We start from the raw sequence: 25301 nt of genomic DNA, 5'->3' as shown, positions 1-25301 counted from the left end.
GCTTGCTTGCCTTTCCTTCTGAAAGCCAGGTTCTTGCCCTGAGACGTGTGTATAAATGTGTGTGCACATACATATCGCATATGTACATGCAAGGGACAGGATTCTGCCTTTTGTGGCTATTTGAAGACTTTAGACTGAGTCAAAGTGTAGCAAGAGTGAATCCATGTACCAGAACAAAGGCTGGCTGTGGCATCCATGTCTTTTGCCATGGGTTTACAGGAGCAGACAGCCAGACACTTAGTTCCAAGCCAGAGCACCCAATAGGGAGCCTGGAGCCTCCTGGAGGGTTCCACAGCCAGGTGCTGCTAGTCATTTGCATGAAAGGAGTAAGCTTAGTGAGAATTGGAAGAAGAAGCAAGGCTTTTAATAGTGTGTGTGTGTGTGTGTGTGTGTGTGTGTGTGTGTGTATGTGTGTGTGTGTGCATGCCAAGCTGGGGTTTGAACTCAGGACCTGGGCACTCTCCCTTAGCTTTTTCAGTCAAGGCTAAAGCTCTATCACTTGAACCACTTCCACCTTGTTGCTGGTTAACTGGAGAGAAATCTCATGGACTTTTCTGCCCAGTCTGTCTTTGAAACTGCTATCCTCAGATCTTAGCCTTCTGACTGGCTAGGATTACAGACATAAGCATGAAAATAAAAATCAGAATGATTTTTTACTGTTTGTAGGCTACACTATGCTGGGCTCCAGGCGGGCATTCTAGTTCTTTAACACTCATTAAGCCAGAGGTGGGAAAACGTGGAGTGGCTTCCATTATTAGGATGCTGTGGGGGCAGAGAATTCTGAGGACTCAGCGCCAGCCGCCCTGCAGCCCGCGGCTGGGTTTCTGGCTGCCATGCAGTCATGTCCTCCGGTTTTCCTTCATGGAAGATGGGTCAGGGAATAGGTTTGTTTGTCCAGATGCCACCAGTTGGATGACTGTTGCGCACAGGAGTGTCTTCAGGGCCTTGTGCCAGCCAGTCCCACCTAAACATCTCTATTCCTCATACGGGAGTGCTGTAATCAGCAGGTTGATGCAAAACTAGGAGGGGCTGGGAAACCCCTTGGGCAGGAGATTTCGAAATGAGATTTGGATTAAAACACACACACACACACACACACACACACACACACACACACGCACACAGAGTGGGTGGGGTTCTAAGGAATGAAGGAGACAGGAAAAACTCCCATCTGCCACTCCGCTGGATAGCGGGGATCAACTGAAGGGCCTAGAATAGAGGGACAGAGGCCCGGCGGCCCAGCCAGCAGACATGTTAAGGCTATTTCCTGTTGCCTTTCCTCACCCTTGCCAATCAGGATGCTGAGAATCTCAATTCACCAGGCAAAAGCATACCTGCCACCAGGCTTTCTGTCGGGGCAAGTCAGCACCAGCCAGGGGTAGATAAACCCCTGCGGAGAGGACTCCCTGCGGAGAGGGAGTGGTGGGGAAGCAGGTGGTGGTTTGGCAGGCAGACTGGAAGAAAACATGGTGATGTGGGATAATTCAGAGACAGGCTTGAATCAAGGATGAAGGAAGTGCATGGGCTGGCTGGTGGTCTTGGTGTCCCCAGTGGGAAGGGGTATTTCTCTACACTGCCATTCAGTGGCGCTCTCTCTCTCTCTCTCTCTCTCTCTCTTTGTCTGTCATAGGGCTTGAACTCTGGGCCTGGGCGCTGTCCCTCAGCTCTTCAGCTCAAGGCTAGCACTTTACCACTTGTCAACAGATGGTCTTCCCTGGGCTTAAAATCTGGCATGGAGAGGGGGCTTCCACCGGCAGGTGTCTTGCGCAGGAAGAGCCACTCAGTAAGATGTGTGCAGGATCTAGTGGTAGAGGAAGGCAGACAAGAGGAGACGGAAACTGAGGATATAGGAGAGGAAGAGAAATTAACACAATTCTGAAAAAGCACAAAAGGAGGTAAGATAAAAGGAAAGAGAAGGGGGTATTTAAGAAAAGAATGAAGATTATGCTGAATGCTAGTGGCTCACGCCTATAAATCCTAGCTTCTCAGGAGGCTGAGATCTGAGTATCATGGTTTGAAGCCAACCTGGCCAGGAAAGTTCCATGAGAGTCTTATCCCCAATTAACCACCAAAAAGCTGAGCTGGGGCTCAAGTGGTAGAGTGCCAGCCTTGAGCAAAAATGCTAAGGGAGAATGCCCAAGCCCAGAGTTCAAGACCCAAGACTGGCACCAAAAAAGAAGAAGAAGAATGAGTCTCTAACAAGATCAGTACTTAAGGAGCTTGTTATGATGAATTCATTTCATCCAGGTAGACTGAAGAAAGCAGTAGTCTTCAAAGGTGTTTGGAGTCATACAATATGAAAGCCCAGAGAGGGACTGTAAGAACTAGCTGAGCAGCTATGAACAAGAGGGGCTTATGATTCATGAGCACGCGTCCCCGCCTCGTGTCGGGTGGGGACTCATCTAACCAGAATCGCCGCTCAGCCTCTCCCAGTCTCCTCCTAGATGACAAGCTGTGACATCTTGGTCCACCCAACTCAGCCCCAAGCATTTTGCAAAAACATCGGTATAAACAAGTACAGGTGAGGGAGGTCACCAGCATTTTGTGTCGTTTTTTTCTTTTCTCTCACGTTCCTCAAAAGATCTCAGAAGTCATTGAACACCATCCTTTGAGCTCAGAGTTTTTGTTTTTTTTTTTGGTCCGGTCGTGGGGCCTGAACTCTGGGCCTGGGCGCTGTCCCTCAGCTCTTCAGCTCAAGACTAGCGCTCTACCACTTGAGCCACAGCGCTACTTCCAGTTTTTTTCTTTTTGCTTATGTGGTGCTGAGGAATCGAACCCAGGGCCTCAGGCATGCAAGGCAAGTGCTCTACCACTGAGCCACCTTCCCAGCCCCTCAGTTTTCTTTTACGTTCTATCACTGTGGACTGGGAAATTCAAATGTTTGTCTGAACTGTATGGAAAAATTGCCTCTCACCCTACAATATGTCCACCCTTCTTAGCAGCCAGCACAAGCTTTTGTGTCAAAGTTAAAAAAAGAATGTCAGGGCTGGGAATATAGCTTAGTGGTAGAGTGCTTGCCTAGCATGCAGGAAGCCCTGGGTTTGATTTCTCAGTACCATATACATAGAAAAAGCCAAAAGTGGCACGGTGGCTCAAGTGGTAGAGTGCTAGCATTGAGCAAAAAAAAATCTCAGGGACAATACAGGCCCTGAGTTCAAGGCCCAGGACTGGCAGAAAAAAGAAAAAAAAAATGTCATTGATGGTTTACACCTGTAATCCTAGCTGTTTAGGAGTCTCAGATCTGATGATTACAGTTTGAAGCCAGCCAGCACAGGAAAAGTCCATGAGATTCTTATCTCCAATCAACCAGCTAAAAGCCCGAAGTGGAGGTATGGTTCAAGTGATAGATTGCTACTCTTGAGTGAAAAGGTTAAGGGAGATTGCCTAGGCCCTAAGTTCAAGCCCTAGTACTATCACCCAGAACAAACACAATGAATCTCATTAACTACTACATCAACATCTATTTAGGGTTTTATATCTTCTAAAGCAACACATTATCCTATTTAATCCTCACAATAATCCTGCTTTACTGGTATTCTAGTTTATATTTTCTTCCTCAGAGTCAACTGGTAGACCTCAGTTGTAAACCCAGCATCCTCTGATTCAAATCCTTTCTATTTTCTATACAATGTCAGACCTCCTACCCTCAACTTTACAGCAACATCAAGGACAGATTCCTGGACATCTTCTCCCAATTTGTCCTCTCTGCCTTCCAGTCATTCATTCCTGTTCATGCTACTTCCTTTTTTTTTTTTAATTGTGAAAATACCGTACAGAGGAGTTACAATTACATGGGCAAGATAATGAGTATATGTCTTATAAAGCATTATTGCCTCCTCCTTTGTTTCCCCTTCCTATCCCTTCTGATCTCCCCCTCACCTCCCCCCCCCCCATGCTACTTTTTTAATTGTTTGGTGGAGAAGAATCTCTAGTTCTTAGTGAAGAATGTAATGGAAAACAAAGGATTCTAATATTTCCTTTGCTAAAGAGTCTTTCTTTTCTTTTCTTTCTTTTTTTTTTTTTTTTTTTTTTTGGGTCCGGTTGTGGGGCCTGAACTCTGGGCCTGGGCGCTGTCCCACCGCTCTTCAGCTCAAGGCTACCGCTCTACCACTTGAGCCACAGCGCCACTTACGGCTTTTTGCTTTTTGCTTATGTGATGCTGAGGAATCGAACCCAGGGCCTCATGCATGCAAGGCAAGCACTCTACCACTGAGCCACCTTCCCAGCTCCTAAAGAGTCTTTCAAAATCAATAAAAATGGTTTTGTGTGTGTGTGTGTGTGTGTGTGAATACTGAAGCTGGAACTCAGGGCCTAGGCACTATCCCTGAGCCTCTTTGTGCTCAAGGGTAGCACTCTACCACTTAAGCCACAGTGCCACTTCTGGTTTTCTGGTAATTTATTGGAGGTAAAAGACTCACAGCCTTTCCTCCCTGGGCTGTCTTAAAACCACAATCCTCAGATCTCAGCCTCCTGAGTAGCAAGGATTACAAGTGTGAGCCACTGGTGCTTGGCATACTTCCAGCTTTTTTGTGGGTAGTTTATTGGAGATATAAAGATTCTCATGGAATTTCCTGCCCAAGCTGGCTTTGAAACCCAATCCTCAGATCTCAACCTCCTGAGTAGCTAGGATTATAGGCATGAGCTGCCAGGGCCCAGCCAAAACTTCTTTTTATTTAATTATAAAAGCAATGTGAGACTTTTTTTTTTTTTTTTTTGGGTCGGCCGTGGAGCTTGAACTCTGGGCCTGGGCGCTGTCCCTCAGCTCTTCAGTTCAAGGCGAGCGCTCTACCACTTGAGCTACAGCGCCACTTCTGGTTTTCTGGTGGTTTATTGGAGATAGGAGTTTCACGGTCTCTCCTGCCCGGGCTGGCTTTGAACCACGATCCTCAGATCTCAGCCTCCTGAGTAGCTAGGATTACAGGCGTGAGCCACCAGCGCCCGGCACAATGTGAGACTATTATACTTACTTTTCTGTGTGTGTGTGTGCATGTGCGCCCCTGTGCACGAGTGCATGGGCACGTGTGTGCGTGTGTGCTCTGGTACTGGGGCTTGAACTCAGGGCCTGAGTGCTGTCCCTTAGCTTTGTCACTCTGCCAGTTGAGCCATAGCTCCACTTCCAGCTTTAAAAAAAAAAAATTATTATAAAGGTTATATACAGAGGAGTTACAGTTATATAAGTCAGGTAAAGAGTGCGTGTCTTTTTAAAGAATGTCACCCCTTCCCTTGATCTCTCTCCCAGTTTCTTCTCCCATCCCCACCCACATGTTGTATAGTTCATTTTCAACATAATGTCCAGAGAGTATCATTGCTGCATTTGTTCACCCTTTGTCCCTCCCAAAGACAGATAAATAAACAATACAAAAAGAAAAGAAAAACAGCAGCAAAGAAAAAAAAAGACCTCTTGTTTCCATTTCCTGGAGTTCAATAAATATTTTATATGGTCAGAGAGGCCCAACAGACATATTGTGGGCCTCCCCTAAGAATGCCCTCCTTTGGCACTTCTATCTTTTTTGTAGTTAATTGGAGATAAGAATCTCATGGACTTTTTTTTTTTTAACCATGCTGGACTGAATCCTCAGCTCTCAGCCTCCTAAGCAGCTGGGATTACAGGCATGAGGCACTGGTGCCTGCTTTACCGGGATTTCCTAAAACTTATCACCTCCTTCTCCTGACACCAGCTGCGCCCCCAGAGGTGAGAAAAGGAAACCCCAGACCCTCTTAGAACTTTCTAGGAGAAAGTGGAGGAAGAACAAAGGGTTAGGGGTTTTCATTTGGAGGGAAGCCCTCTCATTGGGGGTGGCAGCAAACCCTGTCATGGCAAGAACAGACCTCCCCCCCCCCATCGCTCTGTAGGCCACTCTTGCTTCTGTGAAGGGACCTAAGTGGCAGGGTTGTGCTGGCATGGGCAGCTGGCTGCCAGCCTGCCCTCCTCCTCCTGAGTCTCAGGCGGGTCCGCTCCTTTGCCCTGTTATTACCGCTGGCAGATTGTTTGTGCCTCTGGCAGAAGCACGCAAGTCCTTCCAGTTCTCCTGCTCTCCTTCTGCAGCTCATCCGCTGCTGCGCGTGGGGAGGGGGAAGCGCCCAGGCCTGTTACCTGGAGGCCCCAGGGGTGGGGGAGGCAGGGAGAGGCCCAGGCCAGGCGGCAGCCGGCCGGACTGGCCAAGCTGAGGACCGGATGAGTTTCTTATAGGACTGGAAAACTGGGACTGTAGGGAGGAGGTCAGCGGATGCTAGGGCAGGTGCTGGAGTTGATGTCAGCACTCAGGTGACTTTGGAATGTCCTGACCCACTCTGGAGTCGCGGCGTGGCTTTCCTGCCCTGCCTCTGCTTCACACAGGAGCACCCCAACCACAGCGGTGGCTGTGATTTGAGCCCTCGTGGCATCCTGTGGAAGGAGCCACAGGCCGGCCGCTGGCCTCTTGGGCCAGGTCTCTGGCTTTTGTCTTGCGAATGGGCTTAGGGGTGACCACAATCTCCTGTGTGTTCTGGGGAGGACTGCCACATTCTAGAGGAGCACACACACGTTCTCCTTGCTGACCTTGACTGCGTCTTCACCTCTTTAGGGCCCGCGGTTCCATGTACAATACACCAGATGGGTGGTGGTGGGGTTCCCACCACCGTCCCTGTTCCTCCTCTCCCTTTTCTCCTCTCTGTCAATATGCGGTGAGTTCTGGGAGCTTGAGAACTTTCTGTGTGAGACTAGATTCCATGGAGGGCTTCATCGCTGACCTGGGCAGCTGGCCCTGCTCTCACTGCCCGGGTGCTGTCCCCTCCACTCTGCAGGCAGGCCTGAATTGTTTCCCCCACTGGAACTGAATTTCTGGGGACTCGGTCTTTGCTTTAGACCCCCAAAACCTCTGCACATCTGACATCAGAAAAGAAATGCAGGACAGAATAGGAAGGCTGAGCGGGCACCAGTGGCGCACATCTATAATCCTAGCCACTCAGGAGGCTGAGATCAGAGGATCGCGGTTCAAAGCCAGCCCAGGCAAGAAAGTCTATAAGACTCTTATTTCCAATTAACCATCAGAAAACTGGAAGTGGCGCTGTGGCTTAAGTGGTAGAGCACTTGCCTTGAGCTGAAGAGCTGAGGGACAGCGCCCAGGCCCAGAGTTTAAGCCCCACAATCGACAAAACAAAACAAAACAAAACCAAAAAAACAAACAATAGGAAGGCTCTCTCAGGTCACAGTCGTGGAGGGTTGAAGGGACAAAACTCAAATCTGAGTCCTGGCTTCCCGCAATAGCTATACGAGCTTGAGCAAGACAGTTCAGTGGACTGAGCCTCAGTTTCTTTGTCTAAAAATAGCCTCCATAATAGCTACCTCGGAGAGCTGTTGTGAGAATTAGAGGTGATGTCAGAGAGAAGCACAGCACACCACTGCCCGGCGCGTAGTAGGAGCTTGATGAGTGGAAGCGATGATTGACTGTGGTTATTAGAGTGTTCAGGTATTTGCCTAAAGCAAAGTCTTAATCTAAGAACTCAGGTTTGTGGCAAGTGACACACAGCCTCTCAGTGCCCAGGATCACCTCTTGATTTAGTCTTACACCTTAGTGTTGGGGCCCTTCTGTTCTGTAGAATGGAAAGTCCTTCTGGGGGAGAAACTAGCAGTGGAGGGCAGCAACCTAGACACAGTGGCACTCGCTTACTCTCTGTCGTGAGCAGTGCCTTGGTGTGTGTGTGTGTGTGTGTGTGTGTGTGTGTGTGTGTGTGTGTGTGTGTGTGTGTGTGTGTGTGTGTGTACCACCAGTACTGGTGTGTGTGTGTGTGTGTACCACCAGTACTGGTGCTGTCTCTTAGCTTTTTTTGCTCAAGGTTTGTGCTCTAGCACTTGAGTTGCAGCTCTACAATTTTTTTTTTCTTTTTTGGTGGTTAATTAGAGATAAGAGTCTCACAGACTTTCCTGCCTGGGCTGGCTTTGAACCAAAGTCCTCAGATATCAGCCACCTGAGTAGCTAGGATTACAGGCTTGAGCCCCTAGTGCTTGGCTTTGTGTTTCCTTTTTGTGGGGGGACGAGGGTGGGATAGAGATGGGAGAGAGGCACATCAGTTGCCCCTCAAATCTGCAGTTGGGAGTGAAATTGAAGCCCACATACATCTATCTGTATTTGCCATTGGACAGAATACACAGTGACCTGGCTCCTAGCCATCACATTTTAAGATTCCTGGCTTATTTTATTCTGTTTCTTGTTGGTGTGGATGTGCCAGTACTTGGGCTTGAGCTCATGGATTCTTCTCTCTCAGCTATTTTCTGCCCATGGCTGGTGTTCTACCACTAGAGCCATGGCTCCTGTTCAGGTTGTTGTTATGCTAGTTAATTGGAGAGTCTTTGAGATTGGTTTGAGAGTCTCTCAGGCTGGTTTTTAAATTGTGATCCTCAGATCTCAGCCCCCTGAGTGGCTGTGATTATAGGCATGAGACACCAGCACCTAGCTTGGTCTTTTTTGTTATTGTTGTTGGTGGTCACAGGGCTTGAACTGAGGGCCTGGGTGTTGTCCCTGAGCTCTTTTGCTCACTTTGAGCCACAGCTCCACTTCCAGTTTTTAGGTGGTTAATTGGAGATGAGTCTCACAGACTTTCCTGTCTGGGCTGGCTTCGAACTGCTATCCTTAGATCCCAGTCACTTGAGCAGCTAGGATAATAGGCATGAGCCAACAGTGCCTGGTTCAGTCCTTATTTTTAAATTAAAGTTTATCATAGATACATGTTGGGGGGGGACCACAGACTATACATAGCCTATTCAGTACTAAACATAGTCTCAGGCATTTACCAGGGGTATTGGAATAGATACCTTGGCAATATGGGGGTGGGTGGGTGATGACTGTAGACAAGGAGAAATGGTGAGGAATGAGAAATCAGCCACTGGCCTGCGGCCCTTATGTACCTGCCTCACCCTGCCCAAATTTCCACGTGTGACCCACCCTGCCCTCTAGAGCTGGTCCTGCCTTGCCCCCCTCTCCCATGCTTCCAGCCTAGTGTCCACAGATGAGGCCCAAGGGAGCTACAGGAAAAGGGGGCATGTGAGGCAAAGCCCAGGGCAAAGTGATGGGTCAGAGGAGCTAACAGCTCCACCCGTCAGCCTGGGGCAGGACTGCTAGTGTCAAAACAACCTCTAGGAAAGTTGGGAAGGGGCCAACAGAGGGTGAAGGAAGCAGGTCCGGTTTGTTTTAGTTTTGTTTTGTTTTTTGGGGTCCAGTTGTGGGGCCTGAACTCTGGGCCTGGGCGCTGTCCCTCAGCTCTTCAGCTCAAGGCTACCACTCTATCACTTGAGCCACAGCGCCACTTCCGGCTTTTTTTCTTTTTGCTTATGTGGTGCTGGGGAATCGAACCCAGGGCCTCATGCATGCAAGGCAAGCGCTCTACCACTGAGCCACCTTCCCAGTCCAGCAGGTCCAGTTTGGACAAAAGAGTGGGACTTCTTGGCCAGGTGGCCACCTTGGCCCCAGGGAGTAGACGCAGAGGATGGGCATGGAAAGCTCCTTCCCACTACATGCCCGAGCTTATCACTCCCAAAGCCAGAGTCAGGTACAGCTTTGCAATGGGCCTCACACTGCTGTCATTTCATCCAATTACCCAGTTTTTGCCCAGCATGGCACTTTGGTTCGTCTCTATAGGATTTTGTGGGTGGAAGAGCCTTGGAGATTATATGACCAGTGTACAATCCCAGGACGGAGACCCTATAGTGATTGCTGCCAGTGGCTCCCCAGGCTTACTTGGATAGCTCCCCCCCCACCCCCACACCCCGCAGTCAGGCCACTGGCTCCTCCCTCTGGTGGTAGAGCTGTGTCAGGGCTTGGAAGGATCTTCTGCTCCCTCAGAGGGAGTTTGCACTCCTGTATCTGTCGCCTCTTGCTCCTGGGGTCTATAGAAGAAACCAGCTGGAGAACTTGTCTTCTGCCTCAGGCCTCCGCAGCGGCCTGCCTTCCTCTCCTTTGGGCGCATCTCCCCAGCCTCTGTCCTCATCCCCGTCCTCATCCCTGTCCTGGGCCCTGCTCAGTTGTCAGTTGTTTCTCAAAGGATTCTATTGAAATTGGGATCTAGTGACCCTGCAGAGTATAAAGGGATTTTATTTTATTTATTTTTTTGTTGGTTGTGGGGCTTGAACTCTGGGCCTGGGCACTGTCCCTCAGCTCTTCAGCTCAAGGCGAGCTCTCTACCACTTGAGCCACAGTGCCATTTCTGGTTTTCTGAGTGGTTTATTGGAGATAAGAGTCTCATGGAGTTTCTTGCTCAGGCTGGCTTTGAACCGTGATCGATCCTGAGATCTCAGCCTCCTGAGTAGCTAGGATTACAGGCGTGAGCCACCGACGCCTGGCTGTGTGTGTGTGTGTGTGTGTGTGTGTGTGTGTGTGTGTGTGTGTGTGTGTGTGCGTGCGCGCGTGCGCCAATCCTGGAGATTCGTGCTCTTATGTAGGTTTTTCGCTTAAGGCTGGTGCTATACCACTTGAGCCTTAACTTCATTCCCACTTTTTTTTTTTTTCCTGTTTGAGCTGGCTTTTAACCCATGATCCTCAGCTAGGATTACAGATATGAGCCACTGGTGTAGGATTCCAAACACGCCTCTTGATTCAAGCCTGGCTCTTTCCAGTCACCTGCTGACCCTACAGGACTTGCTGGAAGTGAAGAGCCGTGACTAGTAGAGCCCACGCTTGGATCACTGAGGCTGCATTTGCTCTTCTTGAGGGGGCAGGAAGGGGGCACCCACATCTCGATGTTGATGTGTTAAACTCAACTAAAACCAGTCAATGGTTTTACCATTCTATTTTGTTCTAATTATAAAAATAACCTATGCTCACTGTAAAATAAATTAGAAAAGACATTTAAATTTAGGGCATCTTTTCAAGAGTATTCCCTGGCTCTCCTGCTTTGTTTTGGGAAGAATAGGAGTCTGAGCCATTCCCCACCCACACCAGGCCTCTCAGAAGCTGGTTTTGTTATCAGTCCTTAAGGCCCCCAGGAAAGACTCCCAGAATGCCTGTGGCTGAACCCAGCAGGCTGGGGATTGGTGGTTAGTCTGCCTTATTGTTGTCATGCGCCAATCATCCGCCAGCTCTGCAAGTCCTGCTGTGCTCTGGGAGCTTTCTGTGTCCTGTTCATCCTGGCCTCCTCTGAGACACCCCACATCCCATCCTGAATCCCCAGGCTGGAACCCCACCTTCACCAAGAGGCCTTTGTTCTTTCAGAAGCAAAGGACTCCTTTAGGGGTTCCCTGGTGCTTGTGGTCTGGCCACACCATTTGTCCTTAGTTACATATTGACTTAGGCTAATCTCTTCTCTCTTGCGAGCCTGGGCCTATTGCCAGTCAGCTGGAGCTCTCTTACTTGCTCTTTCCCCCAGCACTTACTTACCTTCTAGACCCTACCATCCAGGAACCTGAAGGTGCCTGAGCTGTGTGAACACTCACTGTCTCCTCCAATGCTGTGGGGGAGTTGGGAGGGGGGGGATCCTGCCCTGAGCTCATGTGAGAAGCTGGGACCACAGAGATTCAAAGGAGCCCCAGGACCCTGCTTCCCTGGCCCCCAGGACTCTCTTCCCAAAGTTGACAAGATTAGGTTTTGTACCCCTTAGATGTGTAAAATGGAAGTTAAGTTGAGCTTGATGTGTGTGTGGGGTGGGGGTGGGGTTCCTCTAGAGAAAGCAATCCTCTCTGGTGGCCAGGGCTCTGTCCAGTACTCAGGTTCCTCGTAGTGAGCCCGAGGTTACAACAGTGCTTTGCTCTCTCTTCACAGTGCCCAGCGCCAGCCCCCTTGCACCCCCCAGGATGTACACCAATGGCCCTAGCCTGGAAGCTCTCCTCCTCCTCCTCCTCCATCTCCTCCTCCTCCTCCATCTCCTCCTGCTCATCCATCTGGCAGGGGCATGATGGAGGGATCCTGGACCAGGGTCCTCTGTGGTCAAGTCTCCCAGAATGATTCTACTTCGGTGATGGGCAAGGCCAGGTAATCTCCCACCTACCTTTTAGTGTGAATACATAGAGGTGCCTTCTGGGTCCTCTCCTGGTTGTCTAGTGGCTGTGTGCAGTGCATCTGAGCATAATATCTGAGCCAAACAGGCTTTGGGCCAGCTCTCAACGACTGTCTTCTAAGCGTGGAGGTAAGAACAGCACCAGCAGTTGAGTGCTGGTGGTTCACAGCTGTAATCCTAGCTACTCAGGAGGCTGAGATATGAGGATCATGGTTCAAAGCCAGTCCAGGCAGAAAAGTCCACGTGAAACTCTTATTACCACTTAACCACTGGAAAACCAGAAGTGGTGCTGTGCCTCAAAGTGGTAAAGTGCTAGCTTTGAGCAGAGCAGAAAAGCTCAAGGACAGTGACTGCCAAAACAGAAGACCCAGCACTGGCCTCAGGTGGCTAGAGGACACTGCACTGCTCTGCAGAAGCACCTTCGGGAGCGCCTGGCACAGACCAGCACGGTGTATGGCGAGGCATCGCTAGATGTCTAACTGGAATTGATATGTGTTGTGCCCTATTTTTGGGAATGTGACTTCCCTTCCTTTGGTTTAATCCTGGCAGTGTTGGGAAGAGAGACTGACACCCTTCTTAGGGCCCCAAGTGACTGAAGAGATGAAGGCTGTTGGCATCTCAAGACACTTGCTGAGCACTGGCTGAGGAGGGGGTATGTGTTCCTCCGCTGCTGCCGCCTTAAAGAGCAGGCTGGAGCCGGGCACTGGTGGCTAATGCCTGTACCGTAAATTCTAGCTACTCAGGAAACTGAGATCTGAGGATCTTGGATCAAAGCCAGCCTGGGCATGAAAGTCCCTGTGAGACTCTTATCTCTAATAAACCACTCAAAATCCAGAAGTGGCGCTGTGGCTCAAGCCCTACAACCAACAACAAAAAATAGACTGGACCAGGGTTAGCAGGCTCTGACTGACGGAGGCCCGGCAGGTCATATCATCCAGCTGCGTCAGGTTCTTGTCTTAAGCCCAGTGGTAACCGCGAAGGGGAAATGTTTGTATACTGGGGCTTGAATTCAGGACCTTGGTGTTTACCCCTTAGCTGTTTTGCTCAAGGCTAGCACTCTACTACTTGAGACATAGCTTCCCTTGTGACTTTTTGGTAATGATTGTAGATAAGAATCTCACGGACTACAGACAATTGTTTTGATGGGTTTTGTTTCCCTATGGGTGTGATAATGGTGGTGGTAGTGAAAGAGACCCAAGACAACACAACCCTCCCCTAAAATACAGAAAACATTAGCGATCTGATTTTAATTGTTGGAGGGAAAGTTATAAAATAAGACAGATACAACACAGAGCCTCACAGCTATCTCAGATTGTCAGTGAGCACAGGGGTACAGAAATGTAAACACAAACAGAGCTTTGGGATAACCTGTAGGACTTTGAGAATACAGCAACTCCCCAGACAATTAAAGTAAAATGAAAACAAGCCTTCAGAGTGGGTCTATACAATAGTTCAGATACAGAACAAGAAATCTCCCTCTAGGGTCAGTCTGAGGTTGGGGCCTCAGTGGGGTCTGTGCCACACACCGGGTCTTCTGGGTGGGGGGTGCCTCGGCTGGGTCTGATGGGGCTTGGTTGCCACACTAGGTGGCCATCTGGTGAGTCTGGCTCGCTGACTCTCCTGCAGGCTGGCTAGATGTAGCTCCAGGTCTGTCTCCTTTGACCCACAAGACACACCCCCACTTTGACCTACAACCTCATTCCCCGTTATCAACAGGCCTCCTCAGCACACCATGGGAGAACACCTCCCTCCTAGGGGAGAACCAGAACAGCTGCTCAAAATCCCAGCCATGTGCCAAACAGCCAGCCACGTGCCAAACAGCCAGCCACGGGGAAATCTTGTTAACCTCCTCTTCTCCCTCTAGACATTTCTGATGTTATGATCCACCACCACCACCCCTTGCCCCCTTTTTTTCTACTGTTCTAGGGTTTCTGACTCATCCAGAAGAGGACCAGCCCTCCAGCTCGGTCCTGTACTAGCCTGGTGTTTCAGGCAGCAGACTCAGTGTTAAAGACTTGCCATCCACCTGGCTGACCCCTAATGCCCCAGCGGGACCCGCCCTCAGCCTCAGACACGGTGAGTTGTCCATCAGGAGTGCACAGGCTCACCAGGACAGGAAACCTGGGGCCTCATGAAGGAGAGAGGGCTGGGGAGGGAGGAGCAGGAGAGGTGAGGCTCTGTCCAGCAGAAGAGGAAGGACAGAAGGAGTGTTCCACCCTCAGTGTGGGGCTGTTGGAAGGTCTCTGGTTGGATGTTCAAAGATCAGGGGGGTGGGTTGGCACAGCCACCCCAGAGCCAAGGCACAGAGGAGGTTTGAAATGTCCAGGATAAATAGAACCACAGGGGGCGGGGGTGGAGAAAAGCCAGCTCCAACCCTCTCTTAAAAATAATCGCCATGGGCACCAAAAATATATTAATATCTGTACATTTGTCATCTTTACAAAAAAGGAAATAAAACCTCCTTGGCACCTTGTGGTTGGTTTAAGAATGAGGTGATATGCCGAGAGGCCACGTGTGTGCACCCCCGTGCACAGGAATACACACGCATGGGAACCCACATACAACGAGGAAAAACAGAGGACACATGTAGCTGCTTGGGCACACGCGTGCGTGCACACACACATACACATACACACACACACACACACAGAGCTGTGCAAACGTGTGCCTCTTTGTCAGAAGGGCAGAGCCCTCCGGAACCCTGAGCATTAGAACCTGCTGCTGCCAGCCTCCCCCACTGCTGCTTGCAAGGGTGCTCTTGACTCGCTGTCCACGGGGACCCGGGCTCTGCAGAAGGGCATCAGGGTCCCCTCTGGTCTTTGTTCTTTGGGGAGGAAGTCCTGCTACAAGGAGGCAGTGCTGGGCTTGCTTGGCCTCACCCCTGCGCAGACATTCCTATGTCTTCCCACACTCAGAGCAGCCTCTGTCCATAAGTCAAACATGGAGGAAGGAGCACCATCAACGGTAGGCTTGCGTGATCAGGGGGTGCCTTGTGGGAGCCCAAGGCCCAGGGGCTCTGGTCCTGATCACTGGTATTTGGGCAAGAGGCCATGGGAGGGTGGGTTGGCCGGGTAGCAGAGAGGTGCCCCTGGCCCCTCTGGGATCACCCCGGCCTGGGTACTCAGAGGTGGGGGCCGCCCTGCAGCAGGGAGGTGACGGTGTTCTGCAGGGCCACGGCCACCTTCTTGGAGGTCTTGCGCAGCAGCGGGCTGTCAGGGTGGTGCTCCTTCAGGTGCAGCACGTGGCCCTCCTGGCTCTCGGAGGTGCAGCCACACTCCTCACACACGTACAGCTTGGCCCGGCGCTCCTTGTACGCGTACTGCTGCTGCACACCGTGGATCTTCTTGAGGTGAGACTCCAGGGAGCAGCGCTGCGTGAAGGCCTTGTCGCACAGGCTGCACTTGTATGGCCGCACACCTGCAGAGGACAGGGGCCGACATCAGGGGATCTTGGTGCCTGTCAGCAGTGTCCAGACACAGAAAGGTCAGGACACCCGCCTCTGGGCTAGAGGAGGGACAGATGAGGCCTAGTTAACACTCATTTCCCCAATGAGCTCGAATCCCAAGTCCTCATCTGTGAACCCAGAAGGCTGTGCGCTCTCCTAGGCCCCATCACCAAGGAGGCTGCTGGCAGCCTCCCACTTGAACCTGTCCAGGTAGGTCTGGGGGGGCTCCCTCCTGGCCACAGGCCTCCACGTACCAGTGTGGGTTCGGACATGTCTCTTGAGGTCAAAGGTGTCGTTGAAGCCCTTCCCACAGTAGGTGCACAGGTGCCTCTTGACGTCATTGTGGCACTTCATGTGGCGGTTCAGCATGCGTTGGTAGGTGAAGGTCTTCTGGCAGATGTGGCAGGTGAAGAGGTCTCCATTGGGACTGTCCCCCAGGGTCACCTGTGGGTGAAGACAGTTGTTTGGTTTTTTTTGTGTGTTGGCACTGGTACTTGAACTCAGGGCCTTAGCTTTTTCTGCTCAAGGCTGGTGCTCTACCAGTGGGGCCACAGCTCTATTTCTGGATTTTTGCTAGTTAATTGGAAATAGGAGTCGGGTGGACTTTCCTGCCTGGGCTGGCTACGAATCTCAGTCCTCAGATCTCAGCCTCCTGAGTTGCTAGGATTACAGGCATGAGCCACTGGCCCCCGCAAGGACAGTATTGTGACAGATATCCAGAATCCCTGTGACGGTGGGCTGGCAGGGAAGGAGGACACGTGCCAGCCCCTAGCAGAGGCCCTCCAGTGCCCAGAGCCTATGCTGTCTGCTAAGAGAGAGGCAGTGTGCGGGTGGGAAGAAACCCTTGGGTCTTTCATCCAGCTTCCTTTCCCCACATCTCTTTCTGAGGCTGCCACCTAAGCTGTTGAGAGCTGTGGCTTGAATGATCATCCATAAGTGGCTATTGCACCACCAGGCATCTACGCGTGAGGGGGTTCGCCTCAGCTGTGGCTGGGTCTCCCTCTGAGATTCCCGTGCCTTGCACAGTTTCCTCTGCCCTTTGAGACAGGGAAGAAGTCCACACTATGGTCCCTGTGGTGGCCTCCCGGGCTGTGACTTCCCTGAGCTGGCCTCCATCCAGGTCTGATTGCCAGGGCGTGGTGTGCTCCCTTTTGCCATTCTCTTGCCTAGGATTTTTTTTAACGACAGGAATTTTCAATATCATGGGCCTGTGCCTGGTACTCAGTGAGAATCTTATTCTGCCACCTTTCTCCTTTACCTGAAGCAAGTCCCAGGAGCTACCAGATCTCCCGCCAAGTGTGCTGCTCTGTGTGGCCAAGCACAGGACAAACTGAATGGCTGGCCCAGGGAGACACACCTCTGTTCACACCCAGAAGTGGCCTTGCTCTGTGGGGGGCCCTGTCATTGGCCATTCCTGAATTCCAGCTTCCTCATGCAGCTAGCTAAGACTCTGTGGGTCAGACTCGGTGCTCTGATTCCTCGGCTGCCCTGCCCCAGGTTCTTCCCCCTATTCACAGGGATGTGAGAGGCAGGGGAGGGCTGGCAGGGGTGGGGGGTGAGAGATAGAAAGTCAGGAGGGCTCTGGCTGGCTGTCACTAACTATGGAGCATGTCCCCTGTGCTTACAGCACACTTGACCCCTGTAGGTAGGAGGGGAAGGGATAGTCTTTTTTGGGCCAGCTGACTGCAGTCTTTCGCACACGGGAGAGCTAGAGGAGCACCCTTCCGCTAGGTCACTGCTGGCAGATGCCCTCAGGTCCTGGAGCAGTCAGGAGTGCCAACCCAGTCAGGGCAAGCCTGCTGCCAGCGTTCTCCATGGAAGCTGGGTATCTACACTCCTGCTGGGTATGGGGGAGGGGCAGGGGTTGCCTGGCACACTGACAGGGCTGGAGATGGCACACCTGGGCAAGGTGGCCACGCCACATGCCTCAAGGAACAGCTAACTGCCGCACCAACTCCAGACCTCATGCTCCCTGGGGGGCTGGACCCGAGGCCAGGCGGCAGCTGGGCTGGACTCCACCATACTGCTTCGCTCAGGACTTGTGTGTGAAGAGGTGTTTCTTCCCACGGCTCTGCTTACCTCTTGTGGCACAAAATAAAACTGGATGCCCCACAGATGGGGAACCCCAGAGCTTGAGGTGTCGCACTGCAGACCCGCTTCTCCCCGACTCTTCCCATGACAGCTAAGCTCTCTTCTCTGCCTCAGCCTAGGGCCCTGGTCCTCCCAGGCCTGTCTCGTGCTTTTTGACACTCTGTGTGGGCTGCACACGGGGTGCTGCCCACCTCTGGACCCTAGAGACAGTGGGAGAGCCATTACCTTCATCTTGGTGCGCAGGAAGCCCTGGTCTCTGACCTGTGGGTCTGTCAGGCGGCCCACATCTTCCGAGGGCAGCTGGGCCACCACACAGGGCCCAGGGGCCACAGTGTAGCTGGAGTCACGAAGGCTCATGTCCAAAGCCAGGGGGCAGGAAGGAGGTTCAGCCACCGAAGGCTCTGGCTCCCGGTAGGGCTGTGGGGGGCAGAAGCCCAGGCTCACTGAGGAGAGAAGAGCAGCTAGGTGAGGGGTGTGGGGAGAAAAGAGGATTCTGTGCAGTGTCGGGAGGTGGCTGGAACCAGAAGCTTCTGTTCCTCCCCTTGCAGGCATGTGGGCAGAGCTGGGGGGGGGAGGGAATGGAGCAGCCTTACCACACCTGCGCCTCCCTCCTGCCCCATTAAGGTAATTACAGGTGACGCCAGCCAAATGCCACTGCTGGCTGCGTAACTTGTGTCTTAGCGGAACTGGGAGGACAAGGTGCCCTGCCAATTATGCCTGCACTGTCCGAGCGCCCCACCTCGGCCAGTCCCTCTGGATTCCAGGCCTGTCCTCACTTCTGTTGGGACAAAGGGCACCATGGGAGCTCTGGCCAGGGACAGCTCTCCTTGAGGCTTGCCCTGGCCACCAGAGGGTGCCGGGGTGGGGGGATCTAGGCCCCCCATGTGCCTCCCCTTTGGGCAGATGTAGCTATTAGCCTTTGGGGCCCTAGCCCTCCTGTACCCCTGGCCCATCAGGGCTCCGGCTGTCAGCTGGGGCTGGGCCCAGCTTGGTAGGCAAACAGGCCAGGTGGGTGGAGAGGGAGGAGGTCAGGGCGCAGCAGGTGGATGCTGCCCGCCCTGCGCTTGCGCAAGCCTCCCCTGGGGACCGCTGTGCGCCGCCACGCACTGGGGCTGGGCTCCCTCGGGCAGTGCACACCGATACCTGGCAGCCCTTTGGCAAGGCCGCTCCCCTCGGCACACACCTCATACTAAGCGGGCCAGGGAAGCTTGGCTGCAGACCCTGCGCCCCAGGTCCTGACATGAAAGAAACAGCGGCACCCAGGCAACAGGTCTCAAAGCCAACAGAGCCGGGGCCAACGGTCTCAAGCTTTCAACCACAATTTTAGATCATCAGTCCAACCTGAGCTCCAACTCTGTACTTGGAACCAAGGAGCAAGGGGGGCATTTCCCAAGCTTCAGAAGGACAAAAGAGGGACGTGGGCAGAAAGGCTGATTCAGAGGGACCTGGGGTGTGGGGTGGGGGAGGGTGGATTTGTAATGTCAGTGCCCCCCCTCCCCCACCAGGGTCAGGCTCTCCCCTCACCCCCTGTCCCTGGCTAAACAGGGCCAAAGAGAATGTGATCGTGGAGGAAGGGTGAGTGGGGAACACTGAAGTTTCGGGGAGCAACCCAGCTTTCGCCCCCTCAAAACACAACAAAGGTCTGACAAGAGAAGAATGCGCCTGCGTGCCGCCCAGAACCCGTTCTGCTGGCGCTGGCGTCCGTCTGACCGGGGACTTTAATGAGCCACCTCATTCCAGGGTTGATTCACCACACCTGGACCCAGCCTGGCCCCTGAGCTGGCACCCCACCTCTCTCTGAGGGCCCAACTCTTAGCCATGCTTTCTGAGACCTGGGTACCCTGGTAAACGGCAAGGCGACATGACCTAGTAGGCCGGGGCGGGGGGGGGGGGAGCTGGGTGGCGGGCTGGCTCTGGTGCCCACTTACCAGCCAATGGTGAAACCTTGGCTCAAAGTCCCAAATGGAGGAAAATTCCCTGTTCTTAGCCTAGGTGGAAGCACACGGGCCTCTACCCTCGTCTGTCATTTAGTGGGATTGTGTGAGTGAGGTGGCCCAAAGCTGAGCGTGGTCATGCAGACTGGCCGTGGCAGTAGGTCATTCAGTCTGAGCTCGGGATGAGCTGTCACCCTGGGCTCTGCAGTTCCATGGAGAGGAGGCTGGGGGGTGGGGGGTGGGGGGCGGGGGGCAGGTCTAAGGACCCACGCCTTATTCGTTGGAGAGGAATCTCCTGCTGGCCTGTCTGTCTCTGCCTTCCCACAAAACCCTGGAAAGGCTGCTGTTGAGGACAAGGTGTACGCTCGCTGTGCTGCCTCTGCCCCGAGCGAGGGGCTCGAGAGGCTGCTAGGGTGGGGAGGTTTCCTTCACCCCAGAAGCCCTGTCAGACCTGTCTCCCTGCCACCCCCGCGTGTCCCTGCCGGGCCGCACGCACAAGGAGTGTGCATTGGTGTGTCATCCGCTGGTCCTGAGTGGCAGGAGGCGGGAGGTAGAACTGGTTGGGCCCTGCTGGTGCTGCTCCGTCTCCTAATTAGACGTTTCCGGTAAGGTGGTGGCCACTGTGACCGCTCATCCCCTGCCCACAGCTATGGAGTGACAAGGCTAGCCCAGCCAGCCTTCTCCCTCCTCCTCCTCTCTCTAGAGTATGCTGGGTTTCCTCCAGCTGGTTCTTGGCTCAGCCACTGTCCAGTGCCTGGTCCTACCTTAGACAGGCCAGGGCTCTGGGGACAATACAGCAAGCCTCCTGAGTCCCTAGCTGACCACCTGGGTTCTGGGGTGGAGGTCCATTCTAATGTGTGTGTGTGTGTGTGTGTGTGTGTGTGTGTTATGAAGTCACAACCTCAGCTAGTGGGCACAGGTGGCCTCCTGTCTTAGCCTATTGCTCTCCTGTTTAGTGCCAGATTCTTCTTTAGAGCAATAAACTTGGTCCCATTTCCTGATGTTTTTCATTCAGCATCCAAAACAAAGTTAGAACTTGTCCCTTCACCCCGGCGCCTGGCCCTCAAGCTGCAGGAGCTGTACTGAGTCTCCTTTGCAGCTCCCACCTGCACAGGTCTGAGTGCCCGGAGGGGACAGAGAACCAGCACCAGCATTGGCCAGACTTCACTCTCTGAGGCCGCTTGCTTTCTGGGACAGACAGTCTGGCCACTTCTGCCTCAGGACACCCTCGTTCAGACAGTTTAGTGGCTTAAGTGATCATGCCCCATGGGACAGGAAAGAGTCCCAACTGGTCCACTGCTGGCATGCTGGCATGCCTTCCGTCCCCGTGTATTGGCTGAGGTCCCTCTCCCAGCCTCACTGCCTTACTCCCTGGAGGGATGACTATTGAGTCCTCCTTCACTGTCCCACGCTCCCAGCCATCGCTGCAATACTCAGTGGAGGCCCTGTATCTCCACATCCCCCCCCCCCCCCCCCCGCCAAGTCCCGTGAGGAGGGCACATCTGACTTCCTGGGTTACTCCTACCCAGCCTGTAAACATCCACCAAATCCCCACACAAGCCAGCAGCAGAGCCTGGCTGGACGGCATTACAGAAGGAAAGCCCGGCTGGCCTCTGGGGCTTGTGGGGCGGGATCAGTGGCATAGGGGAGACTCAGAGTAGGGATGTGGGGTTGGGAGTGTGGCTTCATGGTAGAGGGCTTGCCTAGCAGGCATGAAGCCCTGGGTTTGGATCCTCAGTACCACATACACAGAAAAAGCCAGAAGTGATGCTGTGGCTCAAGTGGTAGAGTGCTAGCCTTGAGCAAAAGAAGCTCAGGGACAGTGCCCAGACCCTGAGTTCAAGCCTCAGGACTAGCAAAAAAAAAAAAAAGGGAGGGGGCGGTGTCTGGAGTTTGGAAGGTCTGTAGGATGATCCTGGAGTTCCAGCTTTCAGGCTGGGTACAGGCTGTGTCCAAGTGCCTTGGCCTTAAGACTCAGTCTCAAAACCAGTTACTTGCTGTTTCTGGAGCTTTTCCCAGCCAAGACATGGAATTTACCCATAGGTACAGGTGCCTGCTTCATCCTCAGGGAGCCAGCAAACCCCTCACCCCCCAACCCCGCCTTACTCCATACCGACACAATCAAGGAGAGAAGCCCACACGGGGAGAGGAGAGGCCAGTGGGGCTGGCCATCCTAACCAGTGGGACACGACACTTCCCTCAGTCTGTCCTCTAGCCTGGGCTGTCCCCTCCACTTTGGGAGGACAGCAGGGCTGAAGGAGTCTCCTCTGCGAGAGCAACCGCTAGAATTTTATATGCAAAAGGCTGGTGCAATTGTGAGTTACAGCTGCCAGGCTAGGCCCAACACCTTGAGTCCAGTCCAACCATCTTCCTTCAGGAGGGGTCCCTGTGATGCCTTGAGGGTCTCAGAGGGCCTTGGTGGGAAGGACAGAACTCACATGCTCCCACCACGTTCCCTGGCCCTCCCAGTGCAAAAGCGGGAATGGGGTCAGTGCTCAACCAGTCAGTGTGCCAGGGTTCTGTGAGGAGGGGTGACGGAAACGTGCTGGGCTGGCTCCCGGGGTCATGGTTGGCTGGTGATGGAATGGCCCAGCCAGGGGACCAGCCACCACAAAACACACCCCCTGCTCTCCAGCCATGAGGCACCCAAGCGTGGACGGAGGACGTTTCCTTTATTTCCAAAAAGGGTGGGAAAGCTCTCCAGTGGACGACGGGGGGTTGAGGCAGGGGAAATGAAGTTCTGCAGTAACCCTTCACTTGATCCACGGGCTTCGTACCACGCACATGGGAAATTCTTACCAGCTGTCCTGCACATGGGCAGGTTGGCTGCGTCCTGCCCAAGCCAGCACTTGTGTGTCCCCTCACCTGGGTAAGAGCAGCAGGGGACATGGACCACCCAAGGCCACCTCTGCACCTGACAGGATGGGTCCCAGGGGCACCAAAACTGGGGTGGTGAGGAAATCACTAGGACTCAAAGAAGACTTGAACAAACGGAATTTCTTTGTCCTTCATAAAAGTCAACACATGATCTGGTACTGATTGGGATGTGAAATAAAACTAAAAATAACAGCGCACCGAGCCTGGCTCAAGGCTCAGCTCACCTTTCACACAGTCCAAGTTCAGTTTATCAGATCCCAAGGAGCAGCTAAGCAGCAAGTCAAACACAGGTTGGGGAGGAGGCAGGAGCAAGGAAGGGGCTGCCGGCCTCCGTGGCTCTTCCGGAGGTGGAGCACTGGCCAGCTAGCCAGGGTCCTTGGCAGGGAAGAACTAGAGTCCTGAGCCCACAGCTCAGGTGAGGAGCCACCAACTACTTCCCTTTTGGCCTCCCTTTTCTCTACTGGGGCCATCAAGCCTTCGGGCCCATTCCTCCGTTTAAGGAGGCTGCCGAAGTGTGGCCCTATCCTCTTGGGAACACGTTAAGTCAGTGACACTAGCCAAGCGATCCTGGAAGGCCAGGCCACAAAGAGCTCACCGTGACACATCTCCACTAGCATTTCCAAGAGGGAAACTGAGGCCAGAGGCTTCACAGAGCCCCTCACCCACTGCCCTCACTTCCCGACTTTCTTAAAGGCCTGGGCGGTGCCAGAGAGCCTGCGGATCAAGGGTCAAAGTCGGTTGGTTAATTACCACCTCTTCCCACCCCCACCCCCTCTTGGAGGCGCTGGGCAGCGCGCCCCCGCCCCACCCCCACCGCGGGGCAGCGGGGCGCCCAGGCACCGGCGCCTCCACACCAAAAGAGCAGGATGGGAGCGCAGGAGTGCCTTGAGGACACCGGAAGATGCAGCGGGTGGGGGGTGTGTGATACAACGCGGGTTACTCATTCCAAGTGGACGCGGACGCTGTCAAGGCGTCTTCTCGAAATAAACTGGGCGCACCAGTTTCCTGGTGCCCGTCCCCGGCCGTGGGGCGCACTTCTGGGACCCTCTTCTCCCCCCTCCCCGCGGCGTCCTCGGCAAGGTTGAAGGTGGGTGACGGAGGTGAGACCGGACCCCACGTTTGTCTCCAAGGGCAGGCGGGTGTAGCGGGCGCCGCTCGCCGTCCCCCCCTCCCCCGTTCCCCCCTCCCCGCTCCGGGAATCGCGCCTCGCCGAGCGGGAGCCGCGCCCGCCCCAGCCCCGATCGGACCCCTAGTGTGTGTGGGGATTGATCTCCCCCCGGGGCCCCTCGCCCGCCCCCATCGACGTCCCCGCTTTCTGGATTTACGGTGTGAGGGCCGGAGGAGGGGGTCGCCGGGGGTGCCACACCCCGCTGCCTCCGCCCCCCGCCCCGTGCCCGGCGCGGGCTAACGGGGCCACGGCCGCGCCGAGCCCCGCGCCCCAACGGCCGGCCCCCGCCCGCCCTCCGGTCCGCCCTCCCGCGCCGCGCCGCGCCGCACCTGGCACGTAGATCTCGCCGCGCTCCTCGTCCGGGAGCTCGCTCCAGTTCCGCTTGCACGTGGAGACGCACGGCTTCTTCACCAGGAACGCGCGGGGCATTTTCGAACCCTGAGAGTCTCGCGCCGGGCGCTTCCGTAACTCAGTTCGGCGCCGGCCCCCGGGCCGGGCTGGAAGCGCGGGGCGACGGGGCGGGTGGAGAACGGCTCCGGGGCAGGAGGCGCCGCGGGGGCTCCCGCGCTCCGCGCAAAGACGGTGCCCGGACGGCGCGCGCCACAGCCCACTCCGCCGACGGTCTCGGTCCTCCGTCCGGAGCGGAGCCCCTGCAGCCGGGTGCACCGGGCGGCTCGGCGTCTCCGGGTTCGGCTGCTGTCCCCGCGGCCGGCTCGGCGAGGCTTCAAGTGCGAGCCGGCCCGACGGGTTCACGCTTTATTGGCCCGCGGCGGTGCGTGGCGGTGGCGGGGCGGGGGCGGGCGGGGGTGTGGATCGGATCTAATTAGCTCCGAGTGGCCGGGAGAGCGATGGCGCATGCGTTGGGAAATAACGGTGACAACCCACCTATTTGTTACCTGTCGAACCGGTTTCCATTCCGCTGCCGGTGAGGTGGCCTCGCGGCCCGGGCGGGGCGGCCGGCCGGGGGCGGGCGGCGGGCGCCGGCTCGGGCTCTCAGCGGCCCCGGCTGCCCCCGCGGGGCCGGCCCGGCTCCCCGCCTCGCCCCCCCCCCCGCCCCCCCTCCCCGGCCCCGGCCTTCCCAGCCCGGCGAGTTTCGGAGACGGGGCGGGAAAGAGGAGGGCGGGGAGGGCAACGTTATTTGCACCGGCGCTCGCTCGCACGCTCCGCGGTGATGAAATGAAACTCGCCCAACTGGGCTGGGCTCAGCCCCGGGCGCCCGAGGAGGCGCGAAGCCTCCCGCCGGGAGGGGACGGGACGGCCCGGGCCTGCGCCCAGGCGGCCCGGGATCCTCAGATCCGCTCTGGGCCCGCCCCCCCCCCGGTGTTCGGGGAGGCGGGGACCGCCTACACCGCAAAACCGGAGACCTAGTCGAATTCATTGGGTCGGCTGAGAGCCCCCAAACGTCAGAGCTTTGACTAGTGGCTTTCCTGGTCCTAAACTGCCAGAGCGCAGATGCAGCCAGGGTCAGAGGAGGGCTGAGGGTCGGGGCCCCGGATGGGTCAGACCTAGTCTTTTTCCTAATGCTGGTGACCTGCCGAGAGATTCAGCCAGGGACCTCCTCGCCGCCATCCACCCAGGCCCGGGTGGGGGTGTCCCGCCCCCATCGCCTGTCCAGGAGGGCTGATTGGCCACCAAGAGCCACTTAACCGTGGCACTTTAGCCATGACTGTGCTTCTTTCATTGATTAACCTAAAGAGTAAGGGTGGGACCTAACATTTGAGTCCCTTTATCATATAGTATTAAATGGTTGCTGGAACAGATTGGGAGGAAATGAATCTGACCAATGAATGCACCCAGTTCAAAAAGTCAGGAGTCAGCATGA

General features: G+C 54.6%; 1 protein-coding gene across 1 annotated transcript; it reads right to left on the bottom strand.

Annotated features, from left to right (window-relative positions):
* Positions 1 to 13196: 13196 nt before the first annotated feature.
* Positions 13197 to 23993, bottom strand: Ovol1 (ovo like transcriptional repressor 1). The gene is made up of 4 exons (XM_042676071.1): positions 23809 to 23993; positions 17726 to 17943; positions 15664 to 15853; positions 13197 to 15381 (listed from the first exon to the last, which is right to left on the bottom strand). Exons 1-4 carry the CDS (start codon positions 23906 to 23908, stop codon positions 15086 to 15088), a joined length of 804 nt encoding a protein of 267 aa, XP_042532005.1. The 5' UTR covers positions 23909 to 23993; the 3' UTR covers positions 13197 to 15085.
* Between the last annotated feature and the right edge of the window lie 1308 nt (positions 23994 to 25301).

Source organism: Dipodomys spectabilis, unplaced genomic scaffold, assembly GCF_019054845.1.
Source record: "Dipodomys spectabilis isolate Male_0828 unplaced genomic scaffold, ASM1905484v1 ptg000030l, whole genome shotgun sequence".
NCBI lineage: Eukaryota > Metazoa > Chordata > Mammalia > Rodentia > Heteromyidae > Dipodomys > Dipodomys spectabilis.
This window is presented reverse-complemented; position numbering and strand designations above follow the sequence as displayed.

Bases quoted from the DNA above. Each gene is read 5' to 3' on its own strand.
- Ovol1 (XM_042676071.1), bottom strand. From the start codon at position 23,908: ATGCCCCGCGCGTTCCTGGTGAAGAAGCCGTGCGTCTCCACGTGCAAG. The intron at 17,944-23,808 runs GTGCGGCGCGGC...TTCTCTCCTCAG, and splicing joins CGGCGAGATCTACGTGCCAG to TGAGCCTGGGCTTCTGCCCC. The intron at 15,854-17,725 runs GTAATGGCTCTC...CTTCACCCACAG, and splicing joins TCCTGCGCACCAAGATGAAG to GTGACCCTGGGGGACAGTCC.